Here is a 16,476-nt window from a genome sequence, read left to right as displayed (position 1 = left end):
AAGTCGGCAAATGGAATGATTTTATCGGTAGTCTCAATGGAGCCTGCTCATTTGTTACTTCCATTTTCTTCTTCGATATTGATTTCAGAATATTTCAGTTAACCATTAACATCATTGGCAGAGTAACCAGCAAAGCGAAAATCCATTCCTAATATCATTTTATTGATATAAATCGATCCAAGTTTTTTTTTAGCAATTAGTGAAAGAGTCAAAACTGCATGGCAAATAATGTTTTAAACATCGTGTTAATAAGTCCTTAAGCTTTTAACTTAAAAGTGTTGCAAGAAATCACGTATGTCTTTATTATGGAGCAATTCTGCCTTTTGTACGGTTCAAGTCTTTTCTTTGGTGGACTTAACACTGGGTTGCCCATTCGAGATTCTGTGATTTCTTTCTCAACCTAAAATAGAACGAAGAGCTTTTTTAAATAGGTCTCTCAGAAGATATCACCTTGCAAAAATCTAGGCTTATAACGTCTGTATTTACTGTACCAGGATGAAGAATATCCTACATTTTGATAACATCAAGAACACCGATTTTAATAACATAATAAGGGTTAATACACGTCCGTTATAGAGAGAAAAGTGTTTCCTCTTGTACTTACTTTAGCATATTTTGCAATCTTTACCGCAAAGATCGCAAACTTCTAATTGATTCAGAATGCTGGACTGGTAGGTAGTCAACACTTCGTTACCTGAGTGTCAAGGAAATAAATAAATCGTGATATATACATGTATAAAACGTGATAATACTTAGTGAGTGGATGATAAGTAGATATGGATTTAGACAAGGATTTATAATGCAAATAACTTATACTTTTGTGATAAAATGTGATTTTTAGAGACTACATTAAAAAAATCCAAATACAACTATAACAAAGGCATTAAGTTCAACTTATTCCCATCCTTCAGTATTCAATCAATTAAATATTATAAGGAATTCCAAAACAGAATCCAATCGTACCAGGAGAGTAGTAATCTATGATCTTGACGGTAGCAGGCTGTGTTTTTCCCACCAAGTCATTTCTGGACATTGGGACGTCAACGTAAAGTACGATGGGATCCCCCGGAATCTGGAATTAGATGTCATTAAACTTATTTAAGACATCGCTGTGTAGTGTGTGTGTGTGTGTGTGTGTGTGTGTGTGCGTGCGTGAGAGAGAGAGACAGAGAGAGAGAGAGAGAGAGAGAGAGGGGTTGGCGTATAAAAACATCAGCATTGTAGGAAATAGATAGCATATATTAACCAGACTTTTAGCTACTCTTATGTGGAATGGATAACATTTATAGGAGACAATGACCACGACTGTCTTGAAAATTCTTTGTTTATTGGAAGCGGTTGAATTGCTTTCAGTTGGACGTGATCAGCAATAAATTTTAAACCAAGAAGGTTATACAAACACATCATTTGAAATCTTACCGAGTCAAAGTAAATATTGACGATGCGTTTTTTCATTTCCACTTTTTTAACAAGAATATTATCCTTCAGTGACTGAAGTTCTGCCTCGAATCCTCCTGGAACCTGTACTTGAAGCAAAGCCATTCCAGACATTTTCCCCTTGAGATAACTACAATAAATAAATAAATAAATACAACACAATTACAAATAAAATACAAAACAATAAGTAGATATATAAGAACGACAAATTAACTGAAAACACAAAATAAAGAAAAGAACCAAAAACTTATTTCAAAACATCAATGGTGTAGTTTTAAAGTTATATCTGAAGTAAAATAATACAAACACTGAAGCATAAATACCTCATGTAAATTCTGAGTTTCAAGAAGTTTTGAGTTTCTTCTACTATCGTCACATTGAGCATAAACGATTTTTCTCTGGCTTCCGACTTTACGTTGTATCTTGCAGTCACCTGGATCCAAAGAATGAATAAACATATAAATGATGAAAAAAAAACCGATACGGTGGGATGGAGATAAAATGGCGATTTTTTATTACGCACATGAGCTATCTTAAATGCCATTTACAATTACTTAAGAGAAGAAAACAAGAATGATACAACCTGAATAACTATTATGTGACATGTTTTTTTTTTTGTTAATTTTTTTCAAATATTCTAATCACCTGAAGCAAGGCCGAGCCATGTCCATTGGCAGAGACCTGTACCTCACTAGCAACATCTGGAAGCTGAAAGTGAATCATAAACAGTTAAATTCAGGCTCTTTCTTAACATTATTTTAAGACGATTATTTTTATTTCATTCTCTACGAGATAACATGTCTAGTACGTGTGACTTTGTGTGGCTTTAAAATGACTTCCTAATTTCTATTTATGACATTAATGTTAAAGTTGAAGAATTATAATTGTTTTTATTCAATTTCATTTCCTGAAGTGTTTTACAATGCGATGTGATTTCGTGACTTCTTAAAAAATGTGAATTATATGTCTGAAGTATGTGTGTGTGAGTGCGCGTAAATAATAATAAGCACAGATAAATAAAATAAATAATACACCCACCGAAGAATCTAGAGGTTGGGGCATAACAGTTGCCAAATCGTCACCATAACTTCATTACAAATACACAAAAAAACAATGAGAGAGATTTACTCACTTCGGCCATTTGAAGAACCATGGCGTTATTGTCATTGACCAAGAAATTTCTTGAAAACGCCCCGGTGCTGACCTCGATGTTCAGGTCCCTGGTTTTGGAGTACAGAGCCCCGTAATTAGTCAGAGCGGCTAGCGCAGTTACTGTGTCCTAAAAAGTAAGAAATATCTTTCTGTTTTAAATTTAAATCAGATTTAATCAAAAAGTCAAAGTACTCGTAGCATCTTGAGACACAACTCAGGCAAGAGGGGCCCATTGGGTGCTGAATCATACCATATTTAGCAATGGTGTGAGAGATGACTCAATTCCCCATTAGTTTATTGCGCTGTACCAATAAACAGATATTCTTTAAGACAACATGCAGCAACTCACACTTATCCCGTGTGACAATTTGAAAATGAAAACCAATGAATATTTACAATACAAAAGGACATCCGATTCGTTCACAGCATGGACCATCCCTTACCTGAGTGGAACCAAAACCACCGTAAGAGTTCTGCTCCGTCACCAGCCATTTCAGGATAGGAATCCCTGCATTGGATTCGTTCTTCAGGCTGTGGACCATGAGAGCATAAGCGGCCGTCTCCACCTCCTGTGTGGGCGGGTTATAACAGTAGCGGTATCGACAGCGGGGAGTGTCGCTGATCTGCCAGTACTTCAGCCCACCTGGGAATGTGATAGAAACGAGTTAGACACGTGCGTCTGGGATAATTTCACATCCAAAACATTAATTAAACAAGATTTCTTCACCTGATCAGCTTATGAGTATCCAAATAAAAAACAGACCACATTACCCCAGGTTACAGTTTCCACCTCCCGCACCACCATTTATATAATTATCAAGTGGTACCCTTAACGCATCACATTACCTTCAACGGTGGCCAGTGCGTGGAGTTTAGTCCAAGCCTCCCCTGCCCTTGGGCTCTCTGCCAGATGTAGCGCGTAGGAAACGATGGCAAGCGGATAGGAAGTATTCAGGGAGTCGATCTGAGATTCCAGATACCTGACAGCACTGTCCATAGCAGCATGAAATTCCAACCAATTAGCCTGAAAAGTGAGATTTCGTTACCAGTATAACGCTTATATTGAGTTTCTTGTCTAATACAGGCATGGTTGTATTTCAGTGCGGCGTTATAACGTTTTTTAATTTTACGATTCTAAGTTTATACTACTCTGTGTGCCTTTGTGGCACTGTTTAGCATATCCATATTTTTTTCAAATAAGCACCTTAATTTCTTATGTCGCAATGGTCTTTTTCAAGATTCTTCCTACTTACGTTAACCAGATCGTCATTTTCTTTCAGAGCGATAAGGACGAAAGCAGTAAGAGGAATATTTCTGCCAGATCCTCCCTGAAATATCCAAACCGTAGATTGTTCACATATATAAAACGTATATTTTACACAGATTTGTGTGCATACAGGCTTTTAAAAGAATTCGTCAAATTTAAGTAAAAATACAGATATTAGGCAACGCACAAATGTGGTTTCCAGCGAAACCGGCGTATATACTGTACATGTATATCAACGTTCTGAAAAAGAGGGTATAGATTTTTAGCGCTGCAGACAGGGTGGTTTGGTTAAAACACTCAATTATATGTAAACAGTGTATGAGGACCAAATGTATTGATGTTATTTTCTACGATGTCAAAATGTATCGATTTGAAAACAATAGATCGGGATAAACACGCTAAATTGAACAAATAAATCGATGCGGAAGACTGTAAAAAGATTGTGGTTTTCGAAATATTTTTATTTTCACAAACCTGCAAATATGTGTTGTAAATATTGCCAATCTCTGGGAAAGATCCTAACGGGTCCTGTTTGCCGATTAGGTAGCCTAGACCTTTACGGAGAACTTCGCCATCAACATAAACGAATTCCTTGGCCAGGTGGATAATTTTCATAACATAAGCTGTCACCCTGGTTGACGAAAGTGTTCGGTATGAAATGTGGCGCTCATCATAATGTTTAATAGGTGACAATTAAATCAAACATTGTATCTCAGTCATTGTTTTGCATAATTAGGGCCTACATGTTCATTAAAGATACATTTGGATATACCTGTAAAAACAACATATCAAATGGTTTCATTGTTACAATCAAATATAGGACTGCAGTGCGATATACATGGAAACGCCTTTTTAACGAAAAACTAGGATTCTCAGATATTAAACGTTCACAATAGAAACAGAGACAGCCAGACATTCACTTTTTACAAAGCATACTAGTAATTACAACCTAAAACCTGGCTTACCATGTGCTTCCAGTCTCTCCCCAAAATCCGAAGGAACCATCATTATTTTGAAATTTCATCTCACTTAGTATCCCTGGAATTAAAACAGGTACCCAGTCACTTCTAACATCAAACTGCTATTTAATATCATACATAACATTCTCTCCCTTCATCTCTGCTTAATTAATCATTAATTAAAATCTTTCAAACAAAATGATACCTTGGTTTAAAATACAAATTAAAATATCCCCAGGCGCATTTTAAAGTTACATAATGCATGAAAAGATTCAAGATACACAGGACACAGCGTGAAAAGAAGAGGCGTCACACGCCATTAATATCATACATCACAACTGACAGAATAAATGAACAAGTCATTAAAGCCCACAGCTCAAACATATTCGTCCCCTGTCAACCTGCCTTTCTCTATGAATCCTAACAACATTTCCTTCTTCTCTCCTGTCAACAGCCCCACTGCCTTCAGGTACTTGGCGACATAAACGTCCAGGGCCAGGGCAGACACCGTCTGCTCGCCGCATCCGGTAGGAAGACGGATCAGGTTGTCCAGGTTGCCCACTATGTTGCCAATTAGATCGCCTACGCATTGGATGAAACGCAGAAGTATTCATTTATGCGTTTTTACATTACCTAATTAATTTATTTATTCGGTTATTTATTTTTAACAAAGATAAAACTTGGCTTTCCCTCTCGTTTTTTAAAACTTTACCAGCTGAGAAGTATTAACGTTGTACCTATATTATGGAGAGCACGTCGTTATACAATCTTAATTAATACAAGATAAGTCGGAATGTAGAGAGACTCTGTTTCCCCCAAAATAGCTCCCCTGGCGGTATCTGAGACCACGTCCCCTAATAGGACAAAGACTTACCTATAACCGAGACAGACAGTCTGGCGGTATCTGGTACCACATTCTCCGGCAAGACAATGGGTATGTTCTCGCTGTAAAGTGCATTGGCTTCTTTCACTATCATCCGTGCTATGTTCGACTCCCGCGGATCCCCTTCGGGCTGCAAGAAATATAATTTTCAAATATTTCAAACTGCAATGTAATACAAGGCACTACATTTTGGCAACATCATTCATATGAGTAGATCCACAAAATTAAAGCGCATAATATGCATCACTTATAGTAGCAGCTGTCTTTTTTTAATGCTCAGTTGAAATGTTATTTATATTTTATTTAACTAACCTCCACTAAGAGCTGTCTCCTGACTCCATCGGCGGCCATGCTGGCCTGGGCGTGCACCTCCACGTCTATCTTGCCAAGACTCGTGGGAATCACAGGGAAGAATACAGACTTGCCGGTGTTGGCCTTTACCTAAAACCCAATTAAAATAAAGTCGTTCCATATTCACATAGGTGTATTCAGCAAAAAATACTCCTAAAACCATAAGGCAAGTCTTTTTTCCTTGTTTCTGTATTTTACTTAGTCACTGATTCATTAAACCGTTTGCTTATTTTAGCCGTCTAAAGAATCATATTATGTACATATATTTCACTATGCAGATAATAATTATACAATAAATCCATTCCATTTAAATTAACGAACAGTTATTCACGGGTTTATATCTACATGAACTCTCTGCGAAAGGCCAGTGATGACGTCATTTTGTGCAACAATTTCCACAGTACAGAAATATGCACAGAATGGCCAAAGTAAAATCTATGTATTTCTAGAGCAACATTCTAACTCGGTGACCTAGGTAGAGGGTGCGTACATGCAATAGCCACGTACCAAGACATGTTCCACCTGATCCACTGCAGTCGTAGTGAGTTTTCCACTGGCGTCACGGATTTGGCTCTGGAATCCCCCATTATTTTTCAAGGTCACGGTTACCTGATTTAAATTAAAATATTTCAATTTATACTTGAATAAACGACATAATTTTAATTTAACCTTTTTATCGATTGGATGTCTATTATGCTGTTTGTTTGATTATTTATACATAAACAACATGTACTCTCCTTCACATCTCTCTGTCATTCTCTCTCTCTCTCTCTCTCTCAGTACTAGTACAGAGTGAGTGGGTCAGTGATTATGAGTTCCATGATCCACATCGGTTTATTTTTTAAAATATGTTACAACCATGGAGAGAGTAGGAAGTGAGAGAGATACAAATAAATTATTTCTAAAATAAATACTACAGCTCCTTTCAATAGGGTACGAAAAATTATATATATATTACAAACACTTGCCATCATATCCTGTGTTAGATAGTTGAACACTATAGGCTGAATGATGACTATTTCTCCTCTCGTGACAGAATATGGCAGGTTGATGTACACAAAGAAGCTTTTGAATACTCTTAGCTGAAACAAGAAAAAAATTATAAGCAAACATCGAATATAGATGAAGTTATAAGGATCTCTTAACTTCACCCTGCTGAACAATATAAGATTTTTTAAAATTCAGAATGATAACGTAAATATAAAGACATACCCCGGTATGGGACGTCACAATTTGCGTTATTATTGCACGAACTTTTGGGACATTTTAACTATGACTTAAATAAATAAATAATTTACATACAATATATGGGAATATTCTTCATGTTAAACCTGAGGGACTTGAGATAAAGACCCGCATGATTTAATCTACATGTATGTCATCGTATATCCTAGTGAACCAGAGCATTTGCCAGGGAGGTCAAAGGTGAAGGACATACTTTGGTCGGTTGCTCAACTACTCCAAGCCCAGTGTTGGGGTTGACAGCGAAGGCACTGGCCACCCAAGAAGTGATGGTATCAGGGACGGTATCTGATATGGTCACTGGGGCAGAGGATCTGGAAAGATATCCACAGAGAGGTTCAAGTTTTTTTAATGACATATATTGTGTACAATATTACAAACAGAATGCGAAATGCAAATGGATTCCGAGAGGAAACAAATTTACTGGTATGTTGACAGCGGTATAATTTTTTTCTTATGTTTAATGATATTAAATGATAAAAATGATTTTTATCACTTCTACAACAATCTCTCTCCCCTTTCTTCTTCTCTAAAATGAAATAGAGCGATATTAATTCACAACAATTTTGACCTCAGCAGCTCATTTGACCCTCAAGCTCTGTGACATTGCAAGTACGTAAATGACGAGAGCGACGTACTAACAATATACCCGATTACGTCTTGCGCCAGATTTAGAAACCAAAGGACTTTATGACCACAGGGGTCATTAGTAGTCTCTTACAAAATTATTGTATCGACTCTTCTACAATTTTGTATACTGTACATTAGAGACCCCTGAGATATCATAGGGTAAAAGTTAAGCAGCACCCTTACGTTGTGGTTATGTTGTTCCACAGCCATGTTTCAGGGAACAGGGTTCGAACTCTGCCCACGTCTTGCAAACTCTCTGCTACGTCACTATCGACTGAATCTGGAACCGCGAGGCTAGGCCCACTGATTGATGACATTCTTGAAGAGTAGTAATATGCTGCAAAATGAGATACAGGCATTTGGAAATATATTTTTATTGAGTACTTGAGATGAAATGGTGATAATCTATCTAATCAGCAACTGAAAGAAGAATTCATATAGAAAGTTTTCAAAGGCAGGGAAATCGAAATTAGATTTATTTTTAGGGCCCCCCAAAAGTGTAGTTTCCCTTTAACATTAAGAAAAAAACCGTGAATATGCGAAAATTATAAATAATGAGTACATAAGGATGGCGTGCGTGCGTTATGTACAATGATATCATATACCAGGTATTAGCATTTCAGTGGCGGATTTAGAGGGCGGGTCAGGGTGGTCCTTCTCCCCCCCCCCCCCCCCCCCCCCCCACCCTCGTCTTCTGGTCCCCTCTTGAAATAGAACTTTGACTAACAGAATCATAGTGTTCTAACCGTACCAAATGGTACCGTTCGCCCTCTAAAATACCGAACCCCACGCCAAGTGTGTGTGTGTGTGGGGGGGGGGGGGGGGTGTCAGCTTCGCATCCGTGGACCCCCTCCACCCTTCAAATAATCCTGGATCCGCTCCTGCATTTCCACACTTACTTTGTTGGTGTTGGTAAACCAAGAAATCCGTCAGATACACAAGACCGGCGTTCTGAAAGATGATAAGACTTTTTAAAATGTGAAAAGCATTCTCACATACAAGCAGCCGCTAAATGGTTTTATTACTATATTTGAATATATTGTACAGATTTTTCTATTATTAGGCTATCGTCCTTTGTTATGTAACTAATGCTTTTTGCTGTGACAATAACAGAACGCCTATGACGAGCATTTTTTTCGAAACTCTTGCTGAAAATGAGCTTTTGGAAAGAGCAAAAACGCATGTTAACAATTGTTATTCATCATTAGTTTTAAACTATTTACTCTCTACTCAAAATTGAAAAAAAGTGGAAAGTTTAAACTTGTGATCATTATCAATAAACTACACAGATGAATCTCCATTCAGAGGAACAACTGTTAAATTTTTCTGCGATGCTTCTCATGAAGGTGACATGATTCCAGAAAAATATTCTGCCAAACCAACATAATTAAATATGGCAAAATTAAGTTCCCATGCTTACCCTAAAGATATCCTCAGCGTCCGTGCCAGAGATGATGGAAGGCCACCACCTATAGTATGGATAATATGTTGGTCTACCGCCATATAGGCTTATCTCCCTTAAAACCTGAAGGAGATACAAAACATAGGCTAAACTTAACTAAATGAACTAAATAAGCGCATTCTGTTGTATTTCACCTATTATGATGATCAGCAGAAAACGGTGAAATTTTTCATTTTTCAACAACTGCATTTCAAAATAAAATAATAATACATAATTCATAATACTATATCAATTATTATAAGTATCGTTTCTTTTTAATTCCGGTTGACTCTGTCTATTATCTTTGCGACATTATGTATCAAGCCTACTTGATCGAATTTTAAGAAAGATATTTAAAATAGCTACAGATACTCGGTACGTACGTTGTCTTTGGTGACGTCATTTCCGCTCCTCAGTAACAGCACGCTCTGGTCTACGGCCAATAGACACACAGTAGAGTCCGGGTCAGCGGTCACCTCCACCTCCACATTGGTCCCTGGCTCTGTCTCATTCTTGGACACTTTCAAGGTGACCTGGTCAAGTTAAAACACTATCCTCTTTAACCACCCATTAGTCGAGAGAATAGGTCTGTAGGCCTATTATATCTCAGATTATATATCTGCCTATAATTATGTATCATATGCAGAGGCGTATTCCGGAGATTTTTTTTCTGTTGGAAGACGGTCAACAATGGATAACTTGAAAGTCTGTCAAAAATGTCTCTGAATCTGCCCCTGATATAACTGCCTATATAATATATGGTATAGATTGAATATCTGTCTTCATGTCTATCAGTCTTCCTTTAATGTCAGTACACAATACTTACAGCGTTCTGAATAGCACCGTCAACCATGAATGTGATGCCATCATTGACGATCTCTCCGTCCTGCCGTACGTAATATGCAACCATATCGGCCTGGGGGCCCATATTGGGGGTCAGCACCACATCGAATGTGTTATCTGAGCTCAGTGTTACTCTGCCGGAAGCTTCTATCTCTCCTCGGCCAAGGATCTGGAAATATGCATGGACAGTATCATGTAACTACTCAAAAGTGATTATAAAGCTGCTCCCATATGGTTCACTGGCACTTCGAAGTAAGCGTTAAGCAACTTTGAGCCCCAGCAACCTCTGGTTTTTAACGACTGGATTTGACCATAAACTGAACATGTATAAACTATAGAACAAACACAATCACCATACTAGTATATTTTCCAAAAAAGAAAAAAATAAATAAATTAAATATGAGCGTTTTGAGCAATATCAAATGTGATACGCCTACGTATTACATGTTAAAACTTCACTAACCTGGTAGAAGATCTTGCTGACTGGCTCTGTAGTGGTCACCTGGAACGTAGCTGTTGTACCCGCCTATAATGAGATATGATAATTTAAACAATTTTTACACACAGGTACAACAGTTACAAATGAAGATAAAAACATTATTGCTTTGATATAATAAAAAAATGAATAAATACAAAATTGATTTATTAACGAAATTAATTAATGTATTAATTAATTAATTAATTAATTAATTAATTAATTAATGGCATAATGAGTCAACAGGTGGTCGGATTGAAAGTTTCAATTGGAATAAAACACTATAAAAATGTCAAAATAAACAATTTCTTAAACTGATAAAATGTGAAAACGATACATCAGTATTGTCAAGTGATATTAAAACATACAACGGCTACAGTTTCTGCCTCCGCAACCATTTTCAACTGCATATAGTTTTCGCTCGGGGAGTACATTCGACTGGCCGACTTGATGCCGTAGCCGTCTTCATAGTTTGCCTGAAACATGCGATGGTTAAACTATGTAGTTCGGATTCAATAGTTGAAGGCTTTGCAGTAGTGCATCAGTTGGATAAAATACAAAAAGAAATTGAGTAATATCCGGTATAGAATGTTATACAAAAAAAGCTAAAAAAAAAAAAAAAAAAAAAACCGGGGACAAGTGAAAGAAATCAACAACAACGAACTCAAGATATTCAACATCCTGTAACTCAAGATATTCCACTTCTTGTAACATGCAAGCAAATAAAAAGCTAAAAATATCAATTTCATTACAAAATGTCATTCTAACTGAAGGCTGGCACATACCAACATATTGAATTGCGTAGCCTCGCTAGGTGGTGTTAGCGTCACCTCCACAAGACCATCCTCAGGGATTGGGAAGATGTAATTCCCGCCTAATTTGGTGAGGAACGCGCTGATGTACACGGGCCAGGGGTTTTTGTACTGGATGGTGGTACTGATGTTAAGGATTCCGGTTCGTCCAAGTGGCATGCCGTCCTGGTACTCCACTTTTACCTGAAAAGGTTTTAAGAAAAATTATGTGTTTATTTTAAACAACATTTAGCATTAAAGTGAATCGACAGTTTTACACCCGAGTGAAAAGAGTACATGTTAAATCTTGAAATCTGCTAGAATGGGCTGCTACGCAATAAAAAAGGTACATAAGAAACTGGATATAATTAACAGTCCTCACATTTTCCAATTTCAGTCTCAATACTTTTAAATGTACATAAGCATCGACAAATATCAAGGGAAAAATTATTATGACATACTAAAAACGCCATGCCTAGAAATGCCGATAGCTCGAAATTAAGCAAAGTGCAGAAATGAAATAGAACTTACGTATCCCTTGTACGGCAACCCTGGCTTGAAAGAGCTTGGCGAGTTCAGCAGCCATTCTATCTTGTAGGGACTGTCCACAAATTGCTGTGATGTTTCACCAGACAGAGTGATTCCAGTCAGGGTTTCGGTGACGTTTGCTTCTATCTTAACGCCCTGCAAGGAGCTATGACCATTCTTCAGGTCAGCCATTGTAATGGTGAAGGGGGCCTCCCCTGTGACCGGGTCCAACTGGAAATAAATGAAAAGCAATTTATATAGACAACTTTCAAACTTTTAAACTTGTGTTACTTATATATCTATACTTGTTTAATATGCCACCGTATTAATTTTGTAAACAAGATGGGTAGATATAAACAAGTCTACTGGTATATGTGCGCAAAAAGGTTATTAGCTAGATTATACAACTACAATGTGCGATACATAACCCCTCTGAAACACCAGCCATCTTCTTTTAAATTAATTCCTTTTTTTATCACAGTGTCCAGTACGGAAATGCAAACATGTGAACTGCACGATATATATACAAGTTGTGCCAACAATGTACAGTGTAGATACGAATGCAATCATCATGCAGAACATCTTCTGGGTCTGCTGCCAGGTAATTAAAAGCCTATTTACCGACAAGTCTTGTTCCACGCCAATCCTTCCCTTGTAGTCCCATATCTTACAGCATGTTGGCACTGCCCTGATGGTGACTGTGCCTTGCACCGGTTTGCCGTAGGTATATCTTTGATAGAACAGCTAACGTAAATACCTGGTTTTAGAATTTCACTATAGCAAGGTGTACTAATTTATGCATTGGTCAAGAAAATTTATGGGTCAATAAACACACGATCAATAGTCTTGTAATTTTGAGATATTCAGCTTCAGATATACATACACGTATGCACTATGTATGTAAATATGGACATAAAAATACGAAATGGCATAGTTACCGTGACCGTGATCCGTAGAGGATCTGAAGCAATTGGGGTAGTTGTTTGACTTTCCGAGAAAAACGTCTCTTACAGTTAGAATATTCTAATTATCGACTTAATTATCGCCTAATCATTTTAATGGTATCTAAACCATTATACCCCTGCATATCACTTTAGAACCGCTCTTTCACTCTTTTTTTTTTTAATTCATACACAAAACATTAATGACCAGATGCAAACCGAACGAAACACCTACTTGGCCGTCACTTTCCCGGTAAATGTTGTCTCTGTCTTCAAGATAATTGACTGCAGGGACGGAGTCACTTCAAACTTAGGCAAAACTGAAAGTAAAAAATCAGTCGTTGAGGCATTTATCAATTTGGCAAAAACATTGTAAGGTCATGATAAAAATGGGCTCGATTATCTATTTTCGCTCACAAATGAATACTAATTATACTAAAATGGTCAAAGTGATAATATATTCTCAATCATGCTTACCGTATTCCTTGATCTCAAAGTTTTTCTCGGTGCTTTCACCCTGGAATAGAGTTGTTTTAGCGTGTTACATGTACAAAATAAATGTTAATACAAATAAATGTTAATAATAATGATAATTCATTCAGCTAATACATATATCAGAAGCTGGTTTCTGTCGGAGCTCTTAAATGTGAAATAAAAAATCATGAAAGTTTGAGATGTGAAAATGAAATAAAAGAAAATAATTAAATGAAGTAAAAATTATATGTATACATATAATCAATTTTTGTATTAAACCTAGTTTTAACTGGGTCAATTTGCTAACCATGAAATGACAGGTAACGACCTGTAAATTTCTTATCCAGTTTTCCATGTTGCACCGGTTCTAAATACACGCGTGCACGCTTTTCATGTCATCCTCAAAACCTACCAGAACTGTTGCTTTGATCCTCCAATTCCCCAAGACAGGTTCTGTTGGTAAAGCCAACTCCCCGGCGACAATGCCGCTAGGTTCTTGAACGTCCTTCAGTTGCTTTACTTTGTTGCCTTTTGTGTCCTGAACATTTAAAAAGGGTACCATGAATTAATGTTGTACTTTTTTCCTTAGGTTTTGCTTTTTTTGAACACTGTTTTAAAATATTTCGCATTGGCAACAAAAACTTTTAAATTGAAATTTAGTAACGCCAAATCGATAAAAAGAGATCAGAATAAAATAATGTAATATATCCCTTTACATGTAAAACTGATATTTCCCAAATATGAAAACTAAACTTGGCACAATTCATCAAGAGCCACCCTTCCCACTTGCCGCATTACTTTTGATGGTTTGAGGTAAGCCACCCTGTCCCATCCCGTTCTAGTAAGTTGACGGCATTGAATCCTCGGCATTTAACAATCCTTAAAGAAGGCAGCGATTTACATCGTGCACTAGTCAATAAAAAGTTTCCTGAAAAAGCGGCTCCTCGTATGACTAGACGTCACTTTGCTACTCCAGTAGGTATTTTAAAAGATTCAGAAATGTACCAGTATTTCATAAGTCATGGAATTCAATAAGAAGCCTTTAAATTATACAAACAGCTATATACGTACAAATATTTCAACAGTGATAGGAGACAGCAGTGGTTTCAGATCAGGGCCCGTAGCAAACGCTCTGAAGCGAACTAAAACAAAGAGGAAATTTCGACTTAAAAACACAACTGAAGACACATCGTCATGTCATTTCATATTCTGGAACAGAAAAAGCATCAATTGTTTTATTGACTATAATATATCAGAGGTCCATTTCAGCCCTGTTATCACCTATCAAAACCTCCTGATGAAAGAAAACTCAAACTGAAACAATCAGACTTAACATATTATGGTGGAATTATTTAATACTTTCTGTAATAATGTGGCCATTTTTAGTTACCATAATGGCTAAAGATAATAAAGTTAATAAACCACGCAGACGACAGCATATGCCGGCGATGCTTTCCTCTGCGTATAATGCCAATACCGTTAAAGTGATTTATGATTAACCAACGGAAATTGTCAATTTAAATTAGTTGTTATCATTACCAATACGACGGAAATAATTGGACATTCTAACGAAGCTGTATGAACGGTACCTGTTTGTCCAGGTTTGTATATGGCTTTATCCGTCTGGATGAAGGCAGAGAGGCTCTTTTGACTCATACTCAGCCATGTTTCGTTTTTAAATTGAACTCCACCCCTGCCTTCCACTTTGAGCTTAAAGTTCCCGTAGTAGGTGTAGTACCTATATACTCTGATAGGCTTTACGTCCCGTGGCACCTGTAGGAAGAGAATGTCGAAATAAACTGAGCTCTGTAACTTTCAACCCACGTTTTACTGACAGGTAAAATCAGTCTGAAATTATGATTTTAGGCAAAGCGCTTACTTAACAAAAACGTTCCGTTTTATTCTCTTTTCACCATTATTTTTCATGTCCATAAACAAATAAACAAGGTTTTACAGCTTTGGCTCTGTTTTTCACGTACTTAATTTTCACTTTTCACTATTTAATGTGCAGATGTTCAGATCAGAAAACACTGATTGAAACATGTCGGCATATCGTACATTGCAATGCGCGATGGTCTAATCAGCACTATGTGTACGTGTATAAAAGCACAAAATTACCTGCAATGTTAGCTTCCCTGGTTGTCCTGCAGAATGAAATATACAAAATAATAGGGATTATTCAAAGAAATCCAATCAATGAGCCAATGGAAAGATGTTCGTGATGCATCTTTCTTTTCCACTTCTAAATAAGCACAATGAATTGCCGAGGACTTGGTGCCTAGAGCATGTACTTGATATTAATTGAAAACTAAACTCTTAACGCCGCACTTCAGGTTTCAAAAACATTAATGTTAAATAGAGACAGTGATGCTATTAAAACGTTAATAGAAAAATTATTCATGTGTAAAAAGAAGGGCACACGCGAAGTCAACACATTTTCCCTACAAAAACTTATTTCAACTCTTTTTTTTTTAATTACCTGCTCTGAAATCGCCCGATGCCATGGCTATGGTTATATTCTCTTGAAGTATTTCAGCCCGAATGTGAACCGGTGCCTTCAATTTGGGCATTACAGAGACACTGATCTCATACGGCAGGCCTAAGCGCACTGTGCGCGGCGCTAATAGCATGTACGAGCTACAAAACAGATAAATAATTAGAATAGAATAAGAAAACACTTAATTTCTTAACCAAGTGGATAGACTATGTGAAAGAATACCGGATTTACATCAATTGAAGTCACGCCACTCGTCATCTTATTAACAGAAAGTGAAATTAACACAAGATATGTCAACTAAAATACTTAAGTGGCCCATTCTCCATACTAAATTTGTTTGACATAACAAAATAAAAAAGTATATTTACTTGTCAAATCCCCGTGCAGCTGATGCCCACACTGCGACAAGCGAAATTGCAAGAAGTGCCCTGTATAACATTGTATCAACCATGAACGATGCACTTGTTCTGAGTAGCTGACTTCTCCACTCTCGACAGCTTCCAAAATACAATAAGATTACGCCACGCATCCGTATTTATACGCTGGTGCTCGTCGCATTAAAGTC

At 37.1% G+C, this 16,476-nt stretch overlaps 1 protein-coding gene across 1 annotated transcript; it reads right to left on the bottom strand.

The window, feature by feature from the left end:
* Positions 1–141: 141 nt before the first annotated feature.
* LOC106156478 (CD109 antigen-like) lies at positions 142–16,469 on the bottom strand. Its single transcript, XM_087009390.1, has 36 exons — positions 16,280–16,469; positions 15,894–16,051; positions 15,533–15,558; positions 15,004–15,187; positions 14,486–14,556; positions 13,827–13,952; positions 13,418–13,457; positions 13,176–13,260; positions 12,621–12,729; positions 12,003–12,230; positions 11,466–11,675; positions 11,049–11,156; positions 10,669–10,731; positions 10,189–10,374; positions 9,746–9,895; positions 9,342–9,446; positions 8,821–8,872; positions 8,105–8,258; positions 7,488–7,605; positions 7,018–7,131; positions 6,557–6,658; positions 6,011–6,139; positions 5,690–5,828; positions 5,221–5,397; positions 4,822–4,894; positions 4,331–4,487; positions 3,843–3,917; positions 3,436–3,613; positions 3,033–3,232; positions 2,570–2,716; positions 2,083–2,145; positions 1,761–1,870; positions 1,420–1,567; positions 964–1,072; positions 605–694; positions 142–400 (listed from the first exon to the last, which is right to left on the bottom strand). Exons 1-35 carry the CDS (start codon positions 16,438–16,440, stop codon positions 606–608), a joined length of 4,344 nt encoding a protein of 1,447 aa, XP_086865516.1. The 5' UTR covers positions 16,441–16,469; the 3' UTR covers positions 142–400; position 605.
* Positions 16,470–16,476: the final 7 nt, after the last annotated feature.

The sequence above is a fragment of the Lingula anatina genome, chromosome 3, assembly GCF_051362555.1.
Source record: "Lingula anatina isolate TDL-2025a chromosome 3, LinAna3.0, whole genome shotgun sequence".
Taxonomy (NCBI): Eukaryota; Metazoa; Brachiopoda; class Lingulata; order Lingulida; family Lingulidae; genus Lingula; species Lingula anatina.
The sequence above is the reverse complement of the archived record's forward strand: the minus strand, read 5'-3'. Positions and strand labels throughout refer to the sequence as shown.

What these genes read in the sequence shown, in the direction of transcription:
- LOC106156478 (XM_087009390.1), bottom strand. Translation starts at nt 16,440, where the DNA reads ATGCGTGGCGTAATCTTATTGTATTTTGGAAGCTGTCGAGAGTGGAGA. An exon ending in AGGCAGAAACTGTAGCCGTT is followed by an intron (nt 10,732 to 11,048) that starts GTATGTTTTAAT and finishes ATCTCATTATAG; the next exon opens with GCGGGTACAACAGCTACGTT. An exon ending in TGGAACAACATAACCACAAC is followed by an intron (nt 7,606 to 8,104) that starts GTAAGGGTGCTG and finishes ATATCTTTCCAG; the next exon opens with ATCCTCTGCCCCAGTGACCA.